The 20,884-nt window shown below is 42.1% G+C and overlaps 1 protein-coding gene and 2 pseudogenes across 1 annotated transcript in view; 1 reads left to right on the forward strand and 2 right to left on the reverse strand.

The window, feature by feature from the left end:
* LOC147431866 (uncharacterized) overlaps positions 1-12,109 on the reverse strand; it is a 427,705-nt gene extending 415,596 nt beyond the window's left edge. The window contains exon 1 of the mRNA XM_086494337.1: positions 11,762-12,109. Within this exon, the coding sequence (XP_086350463.1) occupies positions 11,762-11,825 (64 nt within the window). The 5' untranslated portion in view covers positions 11,826-12,109. The remainder of the gene's footprint in view (positions 1-11,761) is intronic.
* A 718-nt stretch (positions 12,110-12,827) lies between these two features.
* LOC147431867 (uncharacterized) lies at positions 12,828-16,025 on the forward strand (annotated as a pseudogene).
* Positions 16,026-16,788: 763 nt separating this feature from the next.
* LOC147431868 (uncharacterized) lies at positions 16,789-18,886 on the reverse strand (annotated as a pseudogene).
* Between the last annotated feature and the right edge of the window lie 1,998 nt (positions 18,887-20,884).

Here is a 20,884-nt window from a genome sequence, read left to right on the forward strand (position 1 = left end):
CCCCCTTGCTCTGTTACTTGCTTCGTTACCAAAGCAAGTACTTTCTTTATTCTTGCACAATGCTGATGCAATGATGCTAAATGCTTAGATGCTGATAATGATGGATATTGATGCTACTGATGTTGGGTACTACTGAGATACTGCAGGGTACTACGGGTATTGGGATACTACGGGTACTGAAGGTACTAACGTACTGTGGGTACTGCGGGGTACTAAGGTATTGCAGGGTATTGAGGGGTGCTAAGGTACTGAAACAAACGTTCGACGATAACGACGGCAACGAGGTACTGATGGGTTCTGTGGATACTGAGGGTCCCTATGCTACGCTAGGTAGAAGCCAAGCCGAGCACAAGGGGTACTAGATGCTGGGGTACTTTGTCGACGACGACGAGGCTATGGCTGAATGCCAAAGGGCTTGAATGTTATCGCCGAGGACGACGACGGGCTAAAATCTGATGGTTGTTTTGGCTAAAAACGTTGGTACTTCTGGGCTGAAAACGCTGGTGAGAAAACACCGAGGCCAGATGGTGCTGCAAGTGCTGCTTGGTACTTCTACTACCCTGGGTCTTCTGCCCTCCACTAGCGCCCATAGGCTGCCTTTATAGGTGCTGAAAGCTGGGTCGAGCAGGGTCAAATCAGCCCCCACGACCAAGAAGTTGAAAGGTCATAAACTAATTATGCAAGCCAAGAGGTGGTTCACATGCAATAAAATGCCTACATGCTATGCAACTATGACCGGCCTAGACAGTGGACATGCACGTCCTGCTAGAGGCTCACATAGTGTCAGGCTAGGTCCTAAGCTAAGACTCATGCTAGACTATAGCAGAAACATGTCCACGTAACGCAAGTGAAGTGCGCATGTGACACCCCCCTCTATTAAAGGTAAGGCACAACTGCCGAATTTCTATCTTTGGATGCCATGTTGACTGCTTCTGATGTTTGTGGATACATAACCGATGAAGATTCCTCCAAACCGGTGGATACTGCAGATGTAGGTCAGGTGCGATGTAAACACCGACCATACGAGTTGCTAGGCATGCTTACTACTGTCGCAGAATATCAGCCTTGGTGCTAACTTTGCCTTGCGAGCAAGTACTGACCACTCAAATAGTCCTGTCGTGAAAACATTGCAGGCGAAGCTTAAAGGTAAGGGTACTCAAAGATATTTCCAATGGTTGCTTGTCAACGGAAGTGGATGCACACTACATGCAAATGCGAATGCAGAAGGGATTTAGAAATCCTGTCTCCAACTCCTTCCATATCTGCATAAGAGGCAAGTAGATCCTGGTACTCAAGATCTAGGTTTTCGTGTATCCGATGTCGATCTTCCTTCAAAGACATGGAAATGAAGAGGAGAGTTGGTATTGGATGCTTGATATTGAGGTGCTGAGAGGCTAATAAGTCTGAGGTAGGGATGTGAAACTTCAAGGAAAAAAAAAAATGAGAGAGGTTCTTTGGGTTCTTGGTTCTACGTTCTTCCCTTGAGTTCGTGAAGTCGAAGCACACACAGAGCTGTGATACCAATGTCAGGTGTAGCGGAAGTGTTTAAGGATTTAGCTCCGATCTAGTCCTCCACACAAACACAAGGGACACTTTACTTCACTTGAAAGAACTAAACTGTACTGAATGAAAGAGAGAGACACGAGAGAGAGAGAGAGAGAGAGAAGAGACGGCACTGAATGTCAGGTCCTAAACCCTCAAGGGCCTCCTTGCTCTCTTGCCAGAGCAAGTACTTTCTTTATTCTTGCACAATGCTGATACAATGATGCTAAATGCTCAGATGCTAATGCTAATGGGTATTGATGCTACTGATGCTAGGTACTACTGAGATACTAAAAGGTACTACGGATACTGGGGTACAACGGGTACTGCAGGCCTCGACTTAATGAGAGATTGTGCAATGACCAAACCAAAGAGAGTGGAACTGTGTGAGAAAGTGTTGAGAGAGAGAGAGAGAGAGAGAGAGAACAACGAATGTCGGGTCCCAAACCCTCAAGGGCCCCCTTGCTCTGTTGCCAGAGCAAGTACTTTCTTTATTCTTGCACAATGCTGATACAATGATACCAAATGCTGAGAAGCTGATGCTAATGGGTATTGATGCTACTAATGCTGGGTACTACTGAGATACTGAAGGGTACTACGGGTACTGAGGTATTGCGGGTATTGAAGGTACTAGGGTACTACGGGGTACTGAGGTACTGAGGGGTGCTGAGGTACTGATGGGTTCTGTGTCGACGACGATAACAACGGCGACGAGGTACTGATGGGTTTTGTGGATACCAAGGGTCCCTATGCTGAGCTAGGCAGGAAGCAAGCCGAGCACAAGGGATACTAGATGCTGGGGTATTGTGTCGACGACGACGCTATGGCTGAATGATGAAGGGCTAGCGATGTTGATGGCTAGAATCTGCAACCATGACGAGGCTAAGGGCTGAATGCTATCGCGGAGGACAACAACAAGCTGAAATCTGTTGGCTATTCAGTCGCTTTAGGCTGAAAACGTTGGCCTTTCTGGGCTGAAAACGCTGGTGAGAAAACGCGAAGACTGGATGGTGCCGCAAGTGCTGCTTGTTACTTCTGCTGCCCTGGCCCTTCCACTAGCGCCCATAGGCTGCCTTTGAAGGTGCTGAAAGCTGGGTCGAGCAGGTCAAATCAGCCCCCACAACCAGGAAGTCGAAAGGTCATAAATTAATGATGCAAGCCAAGAGATGGTTCACATGCAATACAATGCCTACATGCTAAAATGCGGTACTGTGCAAGAGAGAGTATGCAACTATGACCAACCTACGTCCTGCTAGCGGCTCACAAAGTGCTAGGCTAGGTCCTAAGCTAAGACTCATGCTAGACTGTAGCAGAAGCATGTCCACGTAGCGCAAGTGAAGTGCCCACATGACATAGAGGCAGTGTCTACTGAACTGGTTACTGGCTTTTGTCGGTTTTGCAGGCATAATGGAGGGCGATTACAATTCTTTCAAGAGGGGGTTATGTCACAAAGTGATGACGTGGCATGACCTAAAGAAGGGACTCCGGACAAAGAGGGATCACAACCCTACTGACAGATGCAAAAGAAGTTGTACCAACTTGCAAAACCTATCCGAGAGGCCTAAAATTGAAGGACATCCATTTTATAAGTTGTTCCCACTTATGGGGTCCTGTCTTATGGGGCTTAAGGGACAAAAAGGCTAAATGTGGCATAAAGGGATGATGACGTGGCGGCTATACGGACGCCCACGAATTCCACTGATGACATGGTAGGCTGTACAAACTTCCGCGATTTGCGCTACAAACGTGGCACATTTCTGCAAATGGCGCTAGCTCCCCCTAGCGCTGGCTTTTGGGCCAAGATGCTTTTAGACTTGAAGCTTTTCATACGTACTGTTTTTGGAAGGCCTAGGGCCTATAAATTGAGTGCCAAGGCCTCAATGAGCTTGGGAGCATGGCTGAGACAAGGGCCCTCGGACATTGTACTTTGTCAAGCATTATTAATAAAGAAATACCGGAGGGGACGCCAGTCTTTGGGCCCAGTCACTCTGGGCGCAGAACTACGCCGTGCCATGGCGTCTCTCCCTCAGTTTTGTTCGGCTCTTTCAGTTTGCTCACGTGTGTTGTGGTAGATTCCCGGCTTGGAGTGTCCAAGTCTGTTACGCACACACACACACAAATTTGGCCCATTTCCATGTACAGGGCTAATCATTCGTCATGACTATTGAAATTTTGCAGGGCGCCTGGAGAAGACAGAAGAGGAGCCCTCTATCTGGCAAGACGTGCAAGGCAACCTCCTATCTGGCAAAGCATAAGGAAAGGTGGACACTTGGTGGCACATGCAAGTTAACTGGAGCTCATACATGGCACATGGTGGTCCATGCGAGCCAGATGGAGCTCATGCATAGCAAGTAGCAGTTCATGCGAGGCAAATATACCAAAAGAACTTCCTCCTCGACAGCCAAAAGATTACACCTGTCATGGATGCTTGAGAGTCAGCCATCGCTAATGTCATCGCCTGTGTCATACCTGCATCATCACTGATGTCATCGACTGCATCATCGCCTATGTCATAGACTGCGTCATCACCTGTGTCATCGCTTGCATCATCGCCTGTGTCATCGCCCTCTTCTACTTCTTATATTCAAGTCTTGTCCTCGCAATCAAGCCTTGTCTTGTACTCAAGTCATGTAATCCAAGTCTTGTATCTAGCTCTCTTAATAAAGTATTAAGTCTTGTAATCAATACTAAGCTTATCATCAAGTCCAAGTTCTTGTACATTGTGAGCACCTCCTCTTGCTACCTCCTCTTGCTCTCTTCTAGCTCTATACGCGCTCATAACAGTTTGGCAAGACTACCATCTCTTAATCTTCTCAAGCCATCATGGAGCCGACGATGGAAGGTGTCAACAACGCATTGCAAAGCATCCAAGCTCAGTTACAAGACCTTCACGAAAGTAACGCTCAACTTCAAGTAGGGCAACCCCTAATCTTGGGACCGGCGTTGCAAGATCTTCAACGTCAAATTCAAGAGCTTCAAAAGACAAGCACACATCAAGCACAAGCTGCAAGATCCAGCTATTCTCAACAACATAAGAAGGAGCCGAAGGTCAGCATGCCTGAAAAATTTGATGGGACTAGATCAAAGTTTAGAGGTTTTCTCCAACAAGTGCGTCTCTTCATTCGAATACACAAGAGTGTTATCCAGATGATGCCTCTCAAGTAGGCCTTATTTGGGACCCTCCTCTCGGGTACGGCTCTCTCTTGGTTTGCTCCCTTACTTGAAAAAGAATCTCCTCTCCTTCATGACTTTGAAGCTTTTGTGCAAGAGTTCTCTACAACCTTTGGGGATATTGATAGAGCAAGGATTGCTGAAACCAAACTTAGAAATCTCCGCCAAGGATCAAGACCTGCATCCGTCTATGCATCCAAATTTCGACAACTCACTTGTGATTTAACTTGGCATGAGGAATATTTCATTAGCCAATTTTGGTGAGGACTAAAGGATGACGTAAAAGATCTTTTATTGACTATGCCAAAGGTTCACACACTAAGCGAGTTCAACTCTCAAGCGATAGAATGTGATAATCGACTATTTGAGAGACGACAAGAGAGACGTCCTGAGGCACCATTGCGATCCCAAACAAAAGTGACACATGATGACTACACACCTCAACAGGGCCATGAATCAAGCATTGAGACCATGCAAATTGATTCAGCACGGTTTCAACCTCTCTCGGTCCAAGAGAAGCAAAGGCAACGCATTAATGGCTTATGTATGTATTACTGAGAGCAGGGGCACATTGTTCAATAGTGTCCAAGGAAGAGAAGGATGAAGGTTCACGGTGCAATGGCCTCAACGTATTCGGAAAACATGGACGTCCAACCTCAATAGAGACCGACCGGTTGGACAAAAGTCAAGCAAAAGAAGGTCTCTTTCTTCCCGCTGAGTCCACTTCAAGTTTTATGCTACCAATCAAGATCCATATGCCGGGTAGGCACATGGATTGTGAAGCATTACTGGATTCAGGCGCAACAGCATGCTTCATGGACAAAGAATTTGAAAAAGAGCAAGGCATAGCACTTGTGGAGAAGTCTAATCCAGCAACTGTAGAAGTCGTTGATGGTCGCCCCCTCGTTTCAGGGATGTCAGGTATGAAACTCGCCCCATAGAAGTAACATTGAAGGAGCATGTTTCAAGAATAGTGTTCAATATCATACAAAGCACAAGCAATCCAGTTGTTATTGGGCTATCGTGGCTTGAATTACATAATCCTAACATCGATTGGAGGGCTCGGAGAATTGAACCACGGAAAGTCCAAAAGAAGAAGGGAAGACATAATAGGCCTATATATCTTGGAGCCCAAGTCTTCATGCGTGCAGCAAAAAAGTATCCAACTTTCCTGATATTTGCAACACCGACCGACACGTCAACAACAAACATCATGGAGGCATTGCCACGTCAATACCAAGATTACAATGATGTTTCTGAGAAGAAGAACGGAGACCTCTTACCAGAGCATCGACCCTATGATTGTGCTATAGAGTTTCAAGAGGGAACCCAACCCCCTTTTGGCCCAATACACAAGCTATCTCAAGATGAATTGGTAGAATTACGAAAAAATACTGATGAGAATCTTGCTAAGGGGTTCATACGACACTCAAAGTCCCCAGCAGGAGCTCCAATACTCTTTGTAAAAAAGAAGGACGGAACTCTCCGGATGTGCATGGATTATAGAAGCCTGAATAAGATCACCGTCAAGCATCGCTATCCCCTTCCCTTGATCCCAGAGCTTCTTGAGCTCCTTGACAAGGCAAGAATATTTAGAAAAATAGACCTTCGTGGTGCTTATAACCTAGTCAAAATCAAAGAAGGTGATGAATGGAAGACAGCCTTTCTCACAAGGTATGGCCACTTTGAATATACAGTCATGCCATTTGGTCTCCCAAATGCCCCAGCAATTTTTCAACATGTAATGAACGACATCTTTCCAGAGTATTTGGATTATTTTGTGGTAATATACTTGGATGATATCTTGATATTTTCCAAGGATCAAGAAGAGCATGAGCACCATGTACGGTTAGTGCTTGAAAAGCTTTGTGCATCAGGGTTATATGCAAAGTTGGAGAAGTGCTCTTTTCATCAATCTAAGGTGGAATTTCTTGGTTATGTTATCTCTCAAAAGGGAATCTCCATGGATCCAAAGAAGGTTCTAACCACTCTTGATTGGAAGACACCCACCTCGGTAAGAGATGTCCCATGTTTCCTCGGATTTGCAAATTTCTATCGTATCTTTATCAAGGAATACTCCAAGGTGGTTACAGCGCTCACAAGGTTGACATGTCATAATAAGTTTGTTTAAGACTCAAAGGCCGAGAAAGCTTTTCAGACTCTCAAGCAAGCTTTCACGACCGCACCCATTCTAATTCACTCATATCCTACAAAGCCTTTCATTCTAGAAACAGACGCTTCAGATTTTACCCTTGGCGCTATTCTATCCCAAGTAGGTGAGAATGGTCGAGTACATCCAATGGCTTTTCATTCCCGCAAGTTCTCAACTGCAAAAATCAATTATGAAATCCATGACAAAGAGCTCTTAGCAATCGTCGACTCCTTTGACACTTGGCCTACTTAAAGGAGCTCCTCATAAGATCATTGTCTATACAGATCACAAGAATTTGGAATACTTCATGGTATCCTGCGTCTTGAATCGTTGCCAAGCCAGGCGGAGTGGTATCCTATCAAGGTTTGATTTTCTTATCTCTTATAGACCTGGCCGTCAACAAGGTAAGCCAGATGCCTTGTCAAGAAGATCCTACCTTGCACCTAGAGAAGGCGACGCAGCATTTGATCAACAAGAGTCAGTGATTTTGAAACTTGAGTAGCTTAAGCTAAACGCCACCATAAGCCAAGCTCTTGAAGATTCTACCTTTCTTTCTAAGGTGAAGACGCAAATTGCCATGGACCCACTTGCTCAGAATATTAGACAACAACTACAAGGACAAGGGATTAATGAGGACTTTCAAGAAATTAATGGACTAATTTACTACAATGGTCTTCTCTATATTCCGCCCAGACCAACATGCTTGGAGATACTTCAGCAACTGCATGATCTTTCATCAGCATGGCATTTTGGGGTTAATAAGACAATTGAGCTTCTCTCCCGTGACTTTTGGTGGCCTCAAATGTGGAAGCTTGTCAAGGAGTATGTAGGCACTTGTGACACTTGCAATAGATCAAAGGCCCCTCGTCATCGTCCTCATGGGTTACTCCATCCTTTGCCCATTCCAAGCAAACCATGGTTGTCCATCTCCATGGATTTCATTGTAGAGCTACCCTTGTCACAAGGATTTGAGTCCATTTTAGTAGTCGTGGATCAGTTTACAAAAATGGCACACTTCATTCCAACCACTGAAACCATCACCGGCGAAGGTACAGCCAAACTCTTTCTACACCATATCTATCGTTATCACGGATTACCGGGTGACATAGTTTCTGATCGAGACCCACAATTCATCTCTAGCTTTTGGAAAAGCTTATTCAAGCTACTCAGAGTACAAATCAACCTCTCCTCAACCAATCACCCACAAAGCGATGGACAAACAGAGAGAGTAAATCAAGTTTTGGAACAGTATCTCCGTTGTACTATCAATTATCACCAAGATAATTGGGTCGAGCTCCTACCGCTAGCAGAATTCTCCTACAATAATAGTTTTCATGCCTCCACCTGTCACACTCCATTCTTTGCTAATTATAGTCAACATCCCAAACGAGATATCCACAGGTACCATCAAGTCAAGAATCCAGCTGCTATTCATCTTGCACAACAATTATCTACAATTCACAAAGAACTTACAATTCATATCAAAGAAGCTCAATCCAAGCATAAGGAAAGTGCAGATCTCCATCGCATGCCGCATCCAAAATACAAAGAGGGGGATAAAGTGTGGCTCCTTCGGCATGATCTACGTTCATTTCGTCCCTGTCAAAAGCTCGATTACAGAAGGCTTGGCCCGTTTAAGATTATCCGTCAAGTCAATCCAGTCACCCATCTACTCAAGTTGCCCTCATCCATGAAAATCCATCCAGTCTTTCATGTCTCCGTCCTAGAACCTTGTCACACATCTAACATCCCAGAAAGAGCCCTACAATCACCTCCTCCGGTTGAGATTCAAGGACATGACGAATATGAGGTCGAGAAAGTCCTAGATTCTCGAGTTCTGCGTGGCAAGTTACAGTACTTGGTGCATTGGAAAGGCTCTGATGTCAGTGAAAGAACCTGGGAACCAGCACACAATCTTCAGCATGCACCTCTCAAAGTCCAAGCATGCACCTCTCAAAGTCCAAGAATTCCCTCAAAAGCATCCATGGAAGCCCTAGTCAAGGAACATCCCCACTCCTCGTGGAACTCGTCGCTAGAGGAGGGGGTTATGTCATGGATGCTTGAGAGTCAGCCATCGCTGATGTCATCGCCTGCATCATCGCTTGTGTCATCACCTGCATCATCACTGATATCATCGCCTACATCATCGCTAATGTCATCATCTGTGCCATCGCCTGCTTCATCGCTAGAAGATTCTAGAAGCTTGGAGGAGGTTCTGGAAGAATCTAGAAGTTTTTGGAAAGCTCTAGAAAGTGGAAGAAGGATCTAGAAATTTCTAGAAGAACTAGAAGTAGAAATTTCTAACCTCCTCAAGTAACCTCCTCAAGCACTAGTATAAATAGGGGTCTTGGGCCACAAGCCCCTCAGTCTTGTCAACACCACTTGTGAGGCTCCTATGAGGAAATCCCTCTTCTAGTTCTTATGTTCAAGTCTTGTCCTTGCAATCAAGCCTTGTCTTGTACTCGAGTCATGTAATCCAAGTCTTGTATCTAGCTCTCTTAATAAAGTATTAAGTCTTTCAATCAATACTAAGCTTATCATCAAGTCCAAATTCTTGTACATTGTGAGCGCCTCCTCTTGCTCTCTTCTAGCTCTATACGCGCTCATAACAACACCATTGATCTCACTCTAGGAAGTTCACCACCCAACAAACCTCCTTACTCGGTTAGTGCCGCACATCAAGAGGAGATTATGAACCACATACATGAGCAATTGGAGAAAGGTTTAATTCATCCTAGTTCTTCCTCTTTCTGTTCCCTAGTTCTTCTAATATAAAAGAATGGATCCTGGAGAATGTGCATTGATTACATAGGCATTCAAAAAAATTACAATTGATAATCAATTTCCTATTCCAAGGATTGACAATATTCTTGACAGGTTACAAGGATCTTCTTGTTTTAGAAGACTTGATTTAAAGAGTGGATATCATCAAATACGGATAGTACCTGTAGATGTCCACAAAACTGCTATTTGGATTGTAGGAGTTAGTGATGCCATTCGGCCTTACTAATGCTCCATCTACCTTCAATCGAATGATGAGTCGCATATTCTAACTGTACGGGAAGTTTGTGTGAACCTTGTCAATGATACAATTGTTTTCTCTGAATCAAAAAGTGAGCATAGAGAACACTTGGCTCAGATATTTTCAACTTTGAAAAACCATTGGCGGTAATTAATGCTTAGAAAATTTGAGTTCTTCAAGCGAGAGATTCATTTTCTTGGTTACATAATCTCTTATGAAGGTGTACGCATGGATCCAGTAAAGGTGGGAACCATCCCCAATAGGCCACCTCTTCAACATGTGCATGATGTGCACAATTTCTAAAGTCATTTGCAAAAATTGCAGCTCCACGCGCATGTTCTTACTCACAAAAGAGTTTCTTTCAATTGGGGGCAGGAGGGAGGTCACTGCTTTTGAACGCCTCAAGGAGAAGCTTACTACTGGACCTCTTCTAGTGTTAACGGATCTTCAAAAATCTTTGGAAGTTCACTGTGATGCATGTGGGAGTAGTATTGGGACTGTTTTGTAACAGGATGGGCATGCCATAGCATATGAGAGTTACCAAGGCTGAGCACGTCTCACAAGTTATGAGAAGATACTCTTGGCAGTCATCCATGCCTTGAGCTCCTCGAAGTACTATCTTTTGGAGGCTCATTTCACAAAGCATGGGATCACCAAAGTTTGTGGTATTTCTGCACTCAAACCAAGTTGCGTGAAAAACACATACGCTGAGCAAATCTACTCTCTTTGTTCTATTTTCAAATCATTCATGTTGCAGGTAAAAAGAATGTGGTTGCAGATGCTCTTTCCCGTAAATCACAAGGAGCAATCGTCTCTGCTATATACCATCATATATTGCATGATATGCAGCAACAATATTATGAAAATCCTAATTAGATGAGAATCTTTTAGCTCGAGAGCCAAAGTCTGCCAATTCCATCAAGGATAATTTCTTAATGTGGCACATCAAATTATGTGTTACCCATCTTCTTTGTCGAAAGGTGTTGGCCGAATGTCATCAACCTCCATATACAGGACATCAAGGTATTGAGGCAATCCTTAAAAAGCAGTAGAACCTTATCTCTTTTGGCCTCAGTTGAAGGCCAAAATTAGAGACGTATATTCACGCTTACTTGGTATCCCAAAAGGCCAAGCATGAGAAGCACCAGGTTTACGACAACCATTCCCTATTTTGGAAATATGGAAAAGAACTCTAAGGTTCTCTTCTTCTTTTCATCACAAAGAGATGGTCAATTGAAAATCACCAATTCCACAGTTTTGGATTTGCTACGACGATTATAGAAGCAAGTGCGAAAAGTATCTTCCGTTGGTTGAATTCGCACAACACCACGGTGCCTTCTTCCACAAGTAAAGCTCCCTTTGAAATTAACGAAGGAAGGAAGACAATTCCACCTATATCTGCACCAAGGATAAAATGTTACAGGTTGATCAAATCAACAAGAAGAGTAACCAAAGTTGAGTGAAGAAGGAGATTCAAGATGAAGGCCTTGCATATGGCTCGCATGAGCATGAAGAAATAACGAGTGACACCTACATTCTGGAGCATGAGATCCTAGAGAGAAAGGTGACGCAAGCTATACCATTCATCAACCTCAGGAGCCAAGATATGGGCTCACACCACTTCATTCTCAACTCAAACCCGATGTTGTCCCAATGGCAGTGGAATGTGCACAAAAATTATGTATGTGCTTGATCTCATAGGGACGAGTTTTGCGCACACACACCCCTCTCCCTCTCTCCCTGTCTCTCTCTCTCTCCACCTCCACACCGCAAGTTTTGCATCATCCTTTTTTTTACCCTTTTTTCCTTTTCATGGATACACAGTTGTTGATCAAACATACGATTTCTATTAATTGCGTGCAAGGAGAGTGGACCTCGGATATCAAGTAGTTCGGTGTCGTCGACAACGGGTAGCAAGCTGACCTCTTTGCGCCGCATCTTTAGAAAAGATCATTGCCAGTTAGTGTATTGTCAGAAGCGACAGAAACTGTTCTTAACACACTCTCAGCACTAATCTGACAGGGGGTCATCAACGACGGCCGGGAAGTGCGGCACAAAAAACAGAGAGGTGGGCGGACATCGACTGCTGAAAAGTAAACAAGGCAAGGGAGGAGGGGGCCTCAGCTATATCTAACAGGCGCATGGGAGATGGGATCAAGGGTGAAAATGGGCTAAGAGTCACATCTACGAAGGAGATCCGTTGATTTTGTCGGCGCAAAAAATGTAAACTCTGGTACCCGAGTTTACTTTTGGTGGGGACCACGGAGGGGATTTTGGATTACTTTAAAATTTGGATGTAAACCATGTTAAGGTGCTTTTATGGTGGAGAATTATAAAAATTTCCTCTAGCTTTCATGATTGTACCCTCTGCATATTATGATGATAGTGGTATAATCGAAGCATACTTTCGTCAGTTTGTAAACTCGGGTTAAAAAGTTTACTTTTTTTCAGAATCCGGGAACGGGGCTTGTGAAAGTGAAGTACTATTTCCAAGCACATGCCATTGCTTTCTCTCCTTGCACACACACGCCACCCCTCTTATCTTAGTTTACAAACATAGTTGCTTCCATAACCTCCACTACTCTACTACTCACACTTTTCACTATGTATTAAGCATATTTGGTACTCTTGATTACCATGGATTGGCTTTTCACAAGTGATGACCTTGAAAATCACTCCGATGATAGCACAAGCGAGAATGAGTCGTGCAATACTTTAGACATTGAACCATCAAATCACTCCGATGATAGCACAAGCGAGAATGAGTCGTGCAATACTTTAGACATTGAACCATCAAATGTGGTTGTGGTTGATCCTCTCCAATATTTGTCACCAACATTTTTCTCTTTTGATAGAGGAACTTACAACTTAATGATAATGGTTCTACATGAAGGAATGTCCATACCCTTGGATATTTTGAAGAAATATGACACTAGGGGAATGCTAGATCTTAAGAAGTGGCGAAGAATACAAAAGAGCCTTTGTTTGCTACAGGTTGAAGATGGTTTGCTTGGACTTTGCTTGAAAGTGGAACCCAAGCTACGGATTGCTTACATTGAGGATTGGAAAAGCATTGTTAGACATGCTCATTGCAATGAAGGTGGTGAACAACACCGAGGAGTCACTTCAACGCTCGAATCTCTCAAGGTAAAATGGTCTATCGATATTCATCGCCATGGAATACCTATAGCTTACATCAAGGCATTTGTAAACTCATGTGGATGCATTGTTAAAAAGAATCCTCACATGTCAAATACTTGATGCAATGATTTTGATCTCAATAAGCCAGCAATGTCCATAATTAACACAAATAGAGATAATGTGGACAAGCATCTCACACATATAATGATAGAGCACAAGGTCAAGCTAGTGATTGCCCGATCATCAAAGAAGCATACACCTTCCAAAGTCAAAGTGGACTACGTATGCCATAGAGGAGGAACACCCAAGCGGAGTGGATTGATAAAGCGACTTCGAACATCAAAGAAGTGTGGCTGCACATTCAAGATACAAGTGGAGTTCAAAGAGGAACACGACAATGTTCGCATTATTGTCAATCCAGTCCATCAAGGGCATGTTCCTGGGTCAAAAAGTGATCTTTATCATTTGCCAATTCACCCATGTGTCATAAAATGTTGCTTGGATGACTTATTTGATGTTGGAAGCTCTCGCCATGTTGCACAATTATCATTGTCCAAAGAAAAGATCCAAATGAAAAGGGCTTCCATACTAGAGCACACAATCTACAGATTCTTTATGATCCCAAGGGAGATCCAAATGTTTTCATATCGAGCTCGCATTCAAGGTACTTCTAAACAACTACATGTGATTAGAATCTTTAGTGAGTGTCCTAGAATGTGAAAATTCATGGCATGTGTGGATGGTTTTTATAGATAGAGTAAGTAATGATAATTGGGCAGCGATGTATATGGAAGCTTTAGCCTTGCAAAAACTACAGAAGGTGAGATCCATACCAATGAAATTATCCTTACCATAACTACTATGTCTTGATAAATTGTTACATGTAGGTGTTGTACGTCTAGCCATATAATCCCAATGCCATGGATCCAAAAGATAGACCATTCATCTTAATATCGCAAGATGAATGGATGCTCGAGATAGCTATGCGTTTTTCTCAAAATAACTCCTGGGCAATTGATAGTACCTTCAAAACAAATGCATTTGGTCTACCATTGTTTGCGGATGTGATTCCCAATAAACTTGGTATGGGTATTCCAATATGGTTCATGTTGTGCACCTCAAATGTTGGTGGTCGCCATGAGGTTATAGCTTTAGAGCTAACACTTCGTAAAGTGTTCTCTAAAATGGGGAATATCCGTCCTAGTGCTCTTGTTATTGACAAATCACAACAAGAACTTGAAGCCTTACTCAATGTAGTGGAGGAAGATCCGCATTGTTGGATGTGTTGGTTCCACACCAAGAAGGCTTGGGTTGAAAATCTTTTTTCACAGGTATTTCTTTTTCTTGTAGCATGTTTTGTGAATAGCGGGAATTTTTTGTGATAGTACATTACTCCTTTGGAAGGTTCCCATGGAGATGCGCGGAGATGTATACGTGGAGATATCAAATCTCGTACATAGTGCAAAAGAGGAAGACTTTGTGGGAAGATACCAACTATTGCTTCAAAGATATGCATCCTACCAGAATATAGTTCGATACATCACAAATGGTTGGTGTGGGGATTCTTGCATGTGGAGAAAACGATGGCCAAAGTTTGGAAGGCTTTTCAACCACGGCAACGTAGACACTACAAATTTAGTAGAGCGATTGTGGTAGTACATAAAGTATACCCTTTTGGAAGCACGTATCAATCGATCAATTGTAGAGTTATTGCATGCCCTTGTGGGAGACTCTAAGACTGGCAATTGCACGGGGGAACCTTGTTGAGATTCTTCAAACAAAAGCAAGAAATAGGTATGGTTTTGTAACTTTCTCTTGCTTATTACTCAGAAACTATCCTAATATCCATAAAATATGTATTGGTGATAGCCAATTCAAAGCGATTTGGGCAAAGTGAATCATCTAAAAGGCACACACATCGCCTAAAAGAAGGGGAGAAGCTCTTGCAAAGATACAAAGAGGACCCAAAAAGCTTGCAAGTTGTGGATGAGATGTTTGCAATTTCAAAGACGGAGCATGACTACTCCAAATATATGGTATTGTGTGATCTTACAAAGCAACTATTGTGACCGTCCAGATTGGGGTTCAGAATGTAAACACTTATATGGCATTCATCTTATAGTCATGCGATACCTTCCCCACTTGAATACCATTTTCCCCATAGTGGACAATGCACACGAGATGATGTGTGGTGACTCTAACGACATTGATGTTGGTGAAAAACTGCAAGAGGAAGAGGTTCTCACTACCTTCAAAGAAGTCTAGGCAAACCTTTTAGCCATACAAGAAGGACTACCATCAACGAGTGGCAAAGAGAAAGAGATAATCATGCACCAATTGGCGATGGCAAGAGATGCCTTGAGATCATTTGTGTCCCCATCTCAAATAGACATGCCAACTAGTGGTAGTGTGCATCAAATTCAAGAGCATGTGACCCAAACTCATTTAGGTCATGGTCATTGCGAAAGAGCCAAAGAAGATTTTGATCAACCCAATCATGTGAGCACAGCCACTAACCAACACCCAAAGCCACCTCATCACACGGGTGTACTAAGGAGAAAGCATCAATGAGGCCGACATCGAGTGCGTTTTGAAGGAAGGACGCGAGTTTGGTGCCCTCATTGTTGTACTAAGACATTAATTGTAGATCCTGCTAGTACATTTTCGTGTCATACATGTCATGCATTATTGCCTTTAGAAAAAAAACATTGCTCTGATGGTGCTGAGAAGAGCATTGTGGGGTAAGGTGCTCAAGTTTGTGATGACTCTAATAGTTTTTATTGCCAAATAGTGGCATGTGAGTATCCCGATTCCGAAAATGAAGAGCGCATCTACACATTGAGCCTTGATAATGGTTGTAACAAGATTAGGGTCCTTGCCTCCACTATGAGGATTCTCCTTGTGTATAGAGAACACATTCCAATTCAAATAGATTTTATTTGCCATTTTCTTGGTGGTTGTAGATCTCAATTTCTTTCAATTCTCAAAGATTATTGAGAGTGATTTAAACTATATGACCTCGCCATGACATTTCTTTGTTGCCACATCTCTTATTATGGCATCATACTTGGTTTTTCATCTCTCTGTAAAAAAGTAAACTCAAGAAAACTCGGGTACCCGAGTTTATTTTTTTAGAGTGTCTTCCCTTGAAAGATATTTTGTGTGCATTTGGAAGTAAATTAGAAGACCAAAGCAAAAAAGGGATAGTTGTGGCATATCCTGTCCATTTCACTACCTTGTAAGTACATCTCATCTTTGTGCAAATTGGCCCTTATTCGAAAGAACATAATCAACCATCAATGCAAAACATGTGGCATAAAAACTCTATTGCAATACCTTATCAATACAAATCAAATCCCTTTCATATGCTAATTGGCTCTCATTCAAAAGAACTATTACAAAAGACCCCATTTGAAAATCGCAAGACATTGCCTTTCATTCTCAAGACCATAATCAACCACCATTTAAAATAAAATTGATATACCAAGGCAAAAAATGTCGCATACAAACTCTATTGCAATACCTTATCAATACAACTAAAATCCCTTTCATATGCTCACTGGCTCTCATTGAAAAGAACTATTACAAAAGTTTCCATTTGAAAATTGCAAGGCATTGGACAAAACAAAAGTTTTTATTTGTTCTCAAAAGGTTTCCATTACAAAATTGGCCAATGCAAAAAAATCATGATCGCCATAAGAGAGCAAAATGGAACGCCATAAAAGGTGGCATGCCATGCATGGCCCATAATATAAAGTCCCTAATGATCAACCAAGAGCTTTTGGGTCCAACAATGAAAGCTTTTCTTTGTCTCCTCCACATCCTCGATAGCTATAAAAAAACAACCAATTTTAGCATACACAAGTTAAACATATGAGACACACAATAACTACATAATATTTTGATTGAAAAAAACCCAAAAACATACTCATTGCTTTGACCTTTTGTGTTGTAAACCTCCCATGATGAGAAATTTCATAATTGTCATGACATAATAGCCACAATCAAACCCATTTGGTTGCATAGGTGTCTATTACAAAAAGCGTCAATTAAGAAAGATCTCATCCAAGGAACAATGGCAGTTACAGTAAACCTACAAAAGTACTCATCAAACCTTTATTGAGTCAATGTGACAATATTGTCGAGGTTTCAAAAGCTCCTCCTTAATAACCTCATGTGAGCATTAGTTGAAAAAATGTGCGAGTGCCCTAAGAAAACCACACTCGTTTTGCGTAAGTACTTATTAATAATTACGGACATATCAACAAATAAATTTTGACTAATACCTCTCTATGTGTGGCAAGTAGTCAATTATTGAGCACATGGATAATGAGTCGAAAAACAACAGTGAACTTTGCCCAAATGGCAACCCAGACAAGCGGCAAATATGGCCATTATAAAATATCATAAGAGTCCAATGTGATCTAAAATGACACAGATTCTATTATTAATTAAACTTTAAGATGAACTCTAGCGATCTTAGGCGAGATAAATTTCCTCATACCTATTGATAATTGGAAAGAATGTAAATGTTTGGGCTGCTAAGCCCACCTTTTTAAAGAAATTCTCCACAGCAAGTTGACTTGTATTTGTGAGCATATATGAAAACCACAAACTATCCACGAACACTAGAAAAAATGTGCTCCATCCATCTACAATCCATGTGTGGTTTTTAACTTATTAGCACTCAATCAATCAAAAAACCAGTAACTAATGAAGAAAATAATAGACTTACAAGGAAAACATAGTCATTGACTGAGTATAGGCTTCATTGGATACGATGCCATTGATGAGGTTTATATCGCAATCCACTGCTATGCCATAATGTTTTGATCTCAAATGGAAGAGCATGCCACTATAAAGACCACAATCCGATAGCAAAACACATCATTCCAATCACTACTTGTGCATGCAACAAAAAACAAAGCTAAAGGTCAAGGAGAGAGGAGTCACCTTTCCAACTTGGAAGCTTTAGATGATGTAGGTGGACTTTTCCAATGAAAAACACCTTGAGAAATGGTGCCATAGATATCTCTAGTCCCACTACTCCCCATAGGGGATTTTATCTCTTTAGGTGTAGTAGGAATTTTTGGTTTAGCATACAATTTTGGCTACGAGGAAGAATATAGAGAACATAACAAATTTAGAACCATAAGTGAAAGAACTAATGAAAATCAATTTTTCATCTTACTTCGATATAAAGCCCTACCTGTCGTGTAACAGCAATCAAAGAAAGTGAGTTTGAAATTGATCTTCTACAAGATTTTTGAGGAGCCATGGGCGATTGCGTATTCTCAACTCCAAGTGACAATAATACAATGTGGATATTTGGAGTTGGATGAGGTGAGTGGCTTACAAAAGTGGGCTCCCCATGGTTTTGCTCAAGGACATTATCCTCTTGTGCCTTCTCATCACTCTCATTAGCTTGCTCCTCCATCTCCTTCTTTTGTTTTTTTTTTCCTTCTCTATTGTTGATGTATAGTCAAAAGATTTAATAATTACGCTTCACTCAATGATTAGCTTACACTATGTATTAAAAAAACAAACGCATTTAGTAGCTACATACCATGTCATCGTAGCCGATTTTGATACGTCGTTCAATCATTTGCAGACGATGTGGCATCCCATTCTCCCATTGCTCCATCTTTTCTTTCACATATGAATCTAACCATTCATCATATGTTTCACCGGTTTTCTTTTGACGTGGTCGATGTTGTCGACGTTCCCATATAATTGGGGGCCCTCTTCTTTACATCTAGTAGATGCTTGTTTCTAGCATTCTTAATCTTGAACTCTAAGTTAGTGAAGTGCTTCTTGGTTTGGTGGATTGCTCTAGAAGATGTGGGCTTTTGAACCATCTCTCCCTCCTTAGGTCGACCACATGGTAGCTTTGGAATGGTGATGAAAATTTGATGACAACTCTCTAAATGGCGCATCATATCGATCCTTTTTTTGAAAGCTCTATTCTTATTGGAACAATTTCGGATGCGCGACAATATCGCACTTTAGTGTTGTCACATTAAGACACAAAATTTTAAATGTAATTGAATTTATACTTGATTTACCCGTGTGTTACTGCATCCTACACTCCACAATATTACTTCACTTTAATCACAAACAAAATAAAGCGTATTCAAAACCTTCAATGATGCAAAAAATCTCACGATAGAGTACCAACCTCCATTTAGAGTAACACTTTGCCCACTCGAGGAGATCCGTTCATTTTGTTGCTTTGTTGTGGGACGCATGTCTAACCTCACCATCCTATCTTATTGCAGTATTAACGAGTATCACGATTAATTTGTCAAAACATGGAACGAAACTGACTCGACTAGTGCATAGAGGCTACAAGAGGTTGTCAATCTCTTGGAAAACAACTAACAACTCACATCTAACTCAAGCTACACTCAAGTGACTGAAATCACCAAAAGCCAATCGCTCATCGACAAACAAATCACATCCGTTACAGCATCAAATGACATCCAAACATAATGAAACTTCTAGGGCAATTTTATAAGACCTAAGCACACATGCCTATGGTCTCAAACCCCACTTTAGGTCAAGTTCCAAAATCGCGATTATTAACAGCAGTGGATTTTTGACCTAGTCATTTTCGACCCAGAATGCATCTAAATGCTTAGCAATGATGCCCCAATACCCCGCCTATGCTTAGTTTTCGATTTAAAAGTGTAAATTCCTAGTTATGATGAAATTAAGCCACGGGTCGGCGATGCCAAAAGCTACAAAATACTGTGAATGGCTTACGTCAATGCGTAGAGATCTTACCTGCGGTTGCAATGCAACAAACAGAATCACAATGTGACAACCGGAGAGGGAGTAGGAAGCGCGAGAAGGAGAGAAGTGAGCGCCATTAGCTTACACTGTGCTGTGTATTTCTTATCCAAAAACTTATAAAAAACTTACAAAAATTGGATTTTATACCTTAGCCAAGGTTTTTGAGCGGTTAAAACGAATAATCTGGAGTTCTACCAAAGCTAGGAATTGACTGGCTGATACAGTCTGGAAGCTTATAGCCCTAGCTCATTAATTACAAGGTTTATCAGAGAAAATAGGAGTTACAATATTCTCGATTTATCAAAATAATAAATGTTTTACAAGGAGAACTCCAAAAAATGGTTTCCGCGTTAGCTTGCTGCTAACATCCCCCCCTCCTCGCCTGTGTCGTCCCTTGACACAGCTTTATGGGTTGAAGTAGTCTTCAGGTTGACAGCGGACGAGGCGGTCTTTAAGTGCTTCCAGTGCCTTTTGGTATCTGATTCTTCGTTCTTTGTCAAGCACTTGCAAAAATTGCATGGTGACTTGATTTTTCAGTTCCACCGCTGAGTAGCCTACAAACCTGGATGTGAGGTTGCTTATCACCGGCGCAAATATCTTCGTTCGCCAGGTGAAGAATCCAGTGTAGAATGCTTCTTCAAAGGCTAGCATATTATGTGAGGGCAGGAACATGCATCTGGCATAGAATCCGTAAAGGATTTCTTCTGAAGGTTGCCCACTCAAATCGTAACATAAGCCTTTGTTTTCTTCCAAGAATGAGAGCCATGGGGCTCTTGTCTGCTTAGGCTCATTGAAAACTTGTATGCATGTGAGTAGCATCCCGCAGATCTTATATAGCATTGCACAAGAGAGATCTGGCAGACTCTTGAAGAATGACATGGCGCCCGTTAGGGTTTTCACCATGTATTCCTCTGTCTCTTGGCCTCTCTCTGGAGCTGGCAGCCTGGGGAAGTTGAGCCAAGTTAGCCTCTTCTTTTGCAGTGCTTCATGTGCTTGCCATGTCCTTACTCTGGGTACAGGACAGAATGTTGGATCTTTTTGTAAGGCTGCAGGTGCTCTTG

Source organism: Adiantum capillus-veneris, chromosome 21 (assembly GCF_014529385.1).
Source record: "Adiantum capillus-veneris isolate H3 chromosome 21, ASM1452938v2, whole genome shotgun sequence".
NCBI classification, from domain to species: domain Eukaryota; kingdom Viridiplantae; phylum Streptophyta; class Polypodiopsida; order Polypodiales; family Pteridaceae; genus Adiantum; species Adiantum capillus-veneris.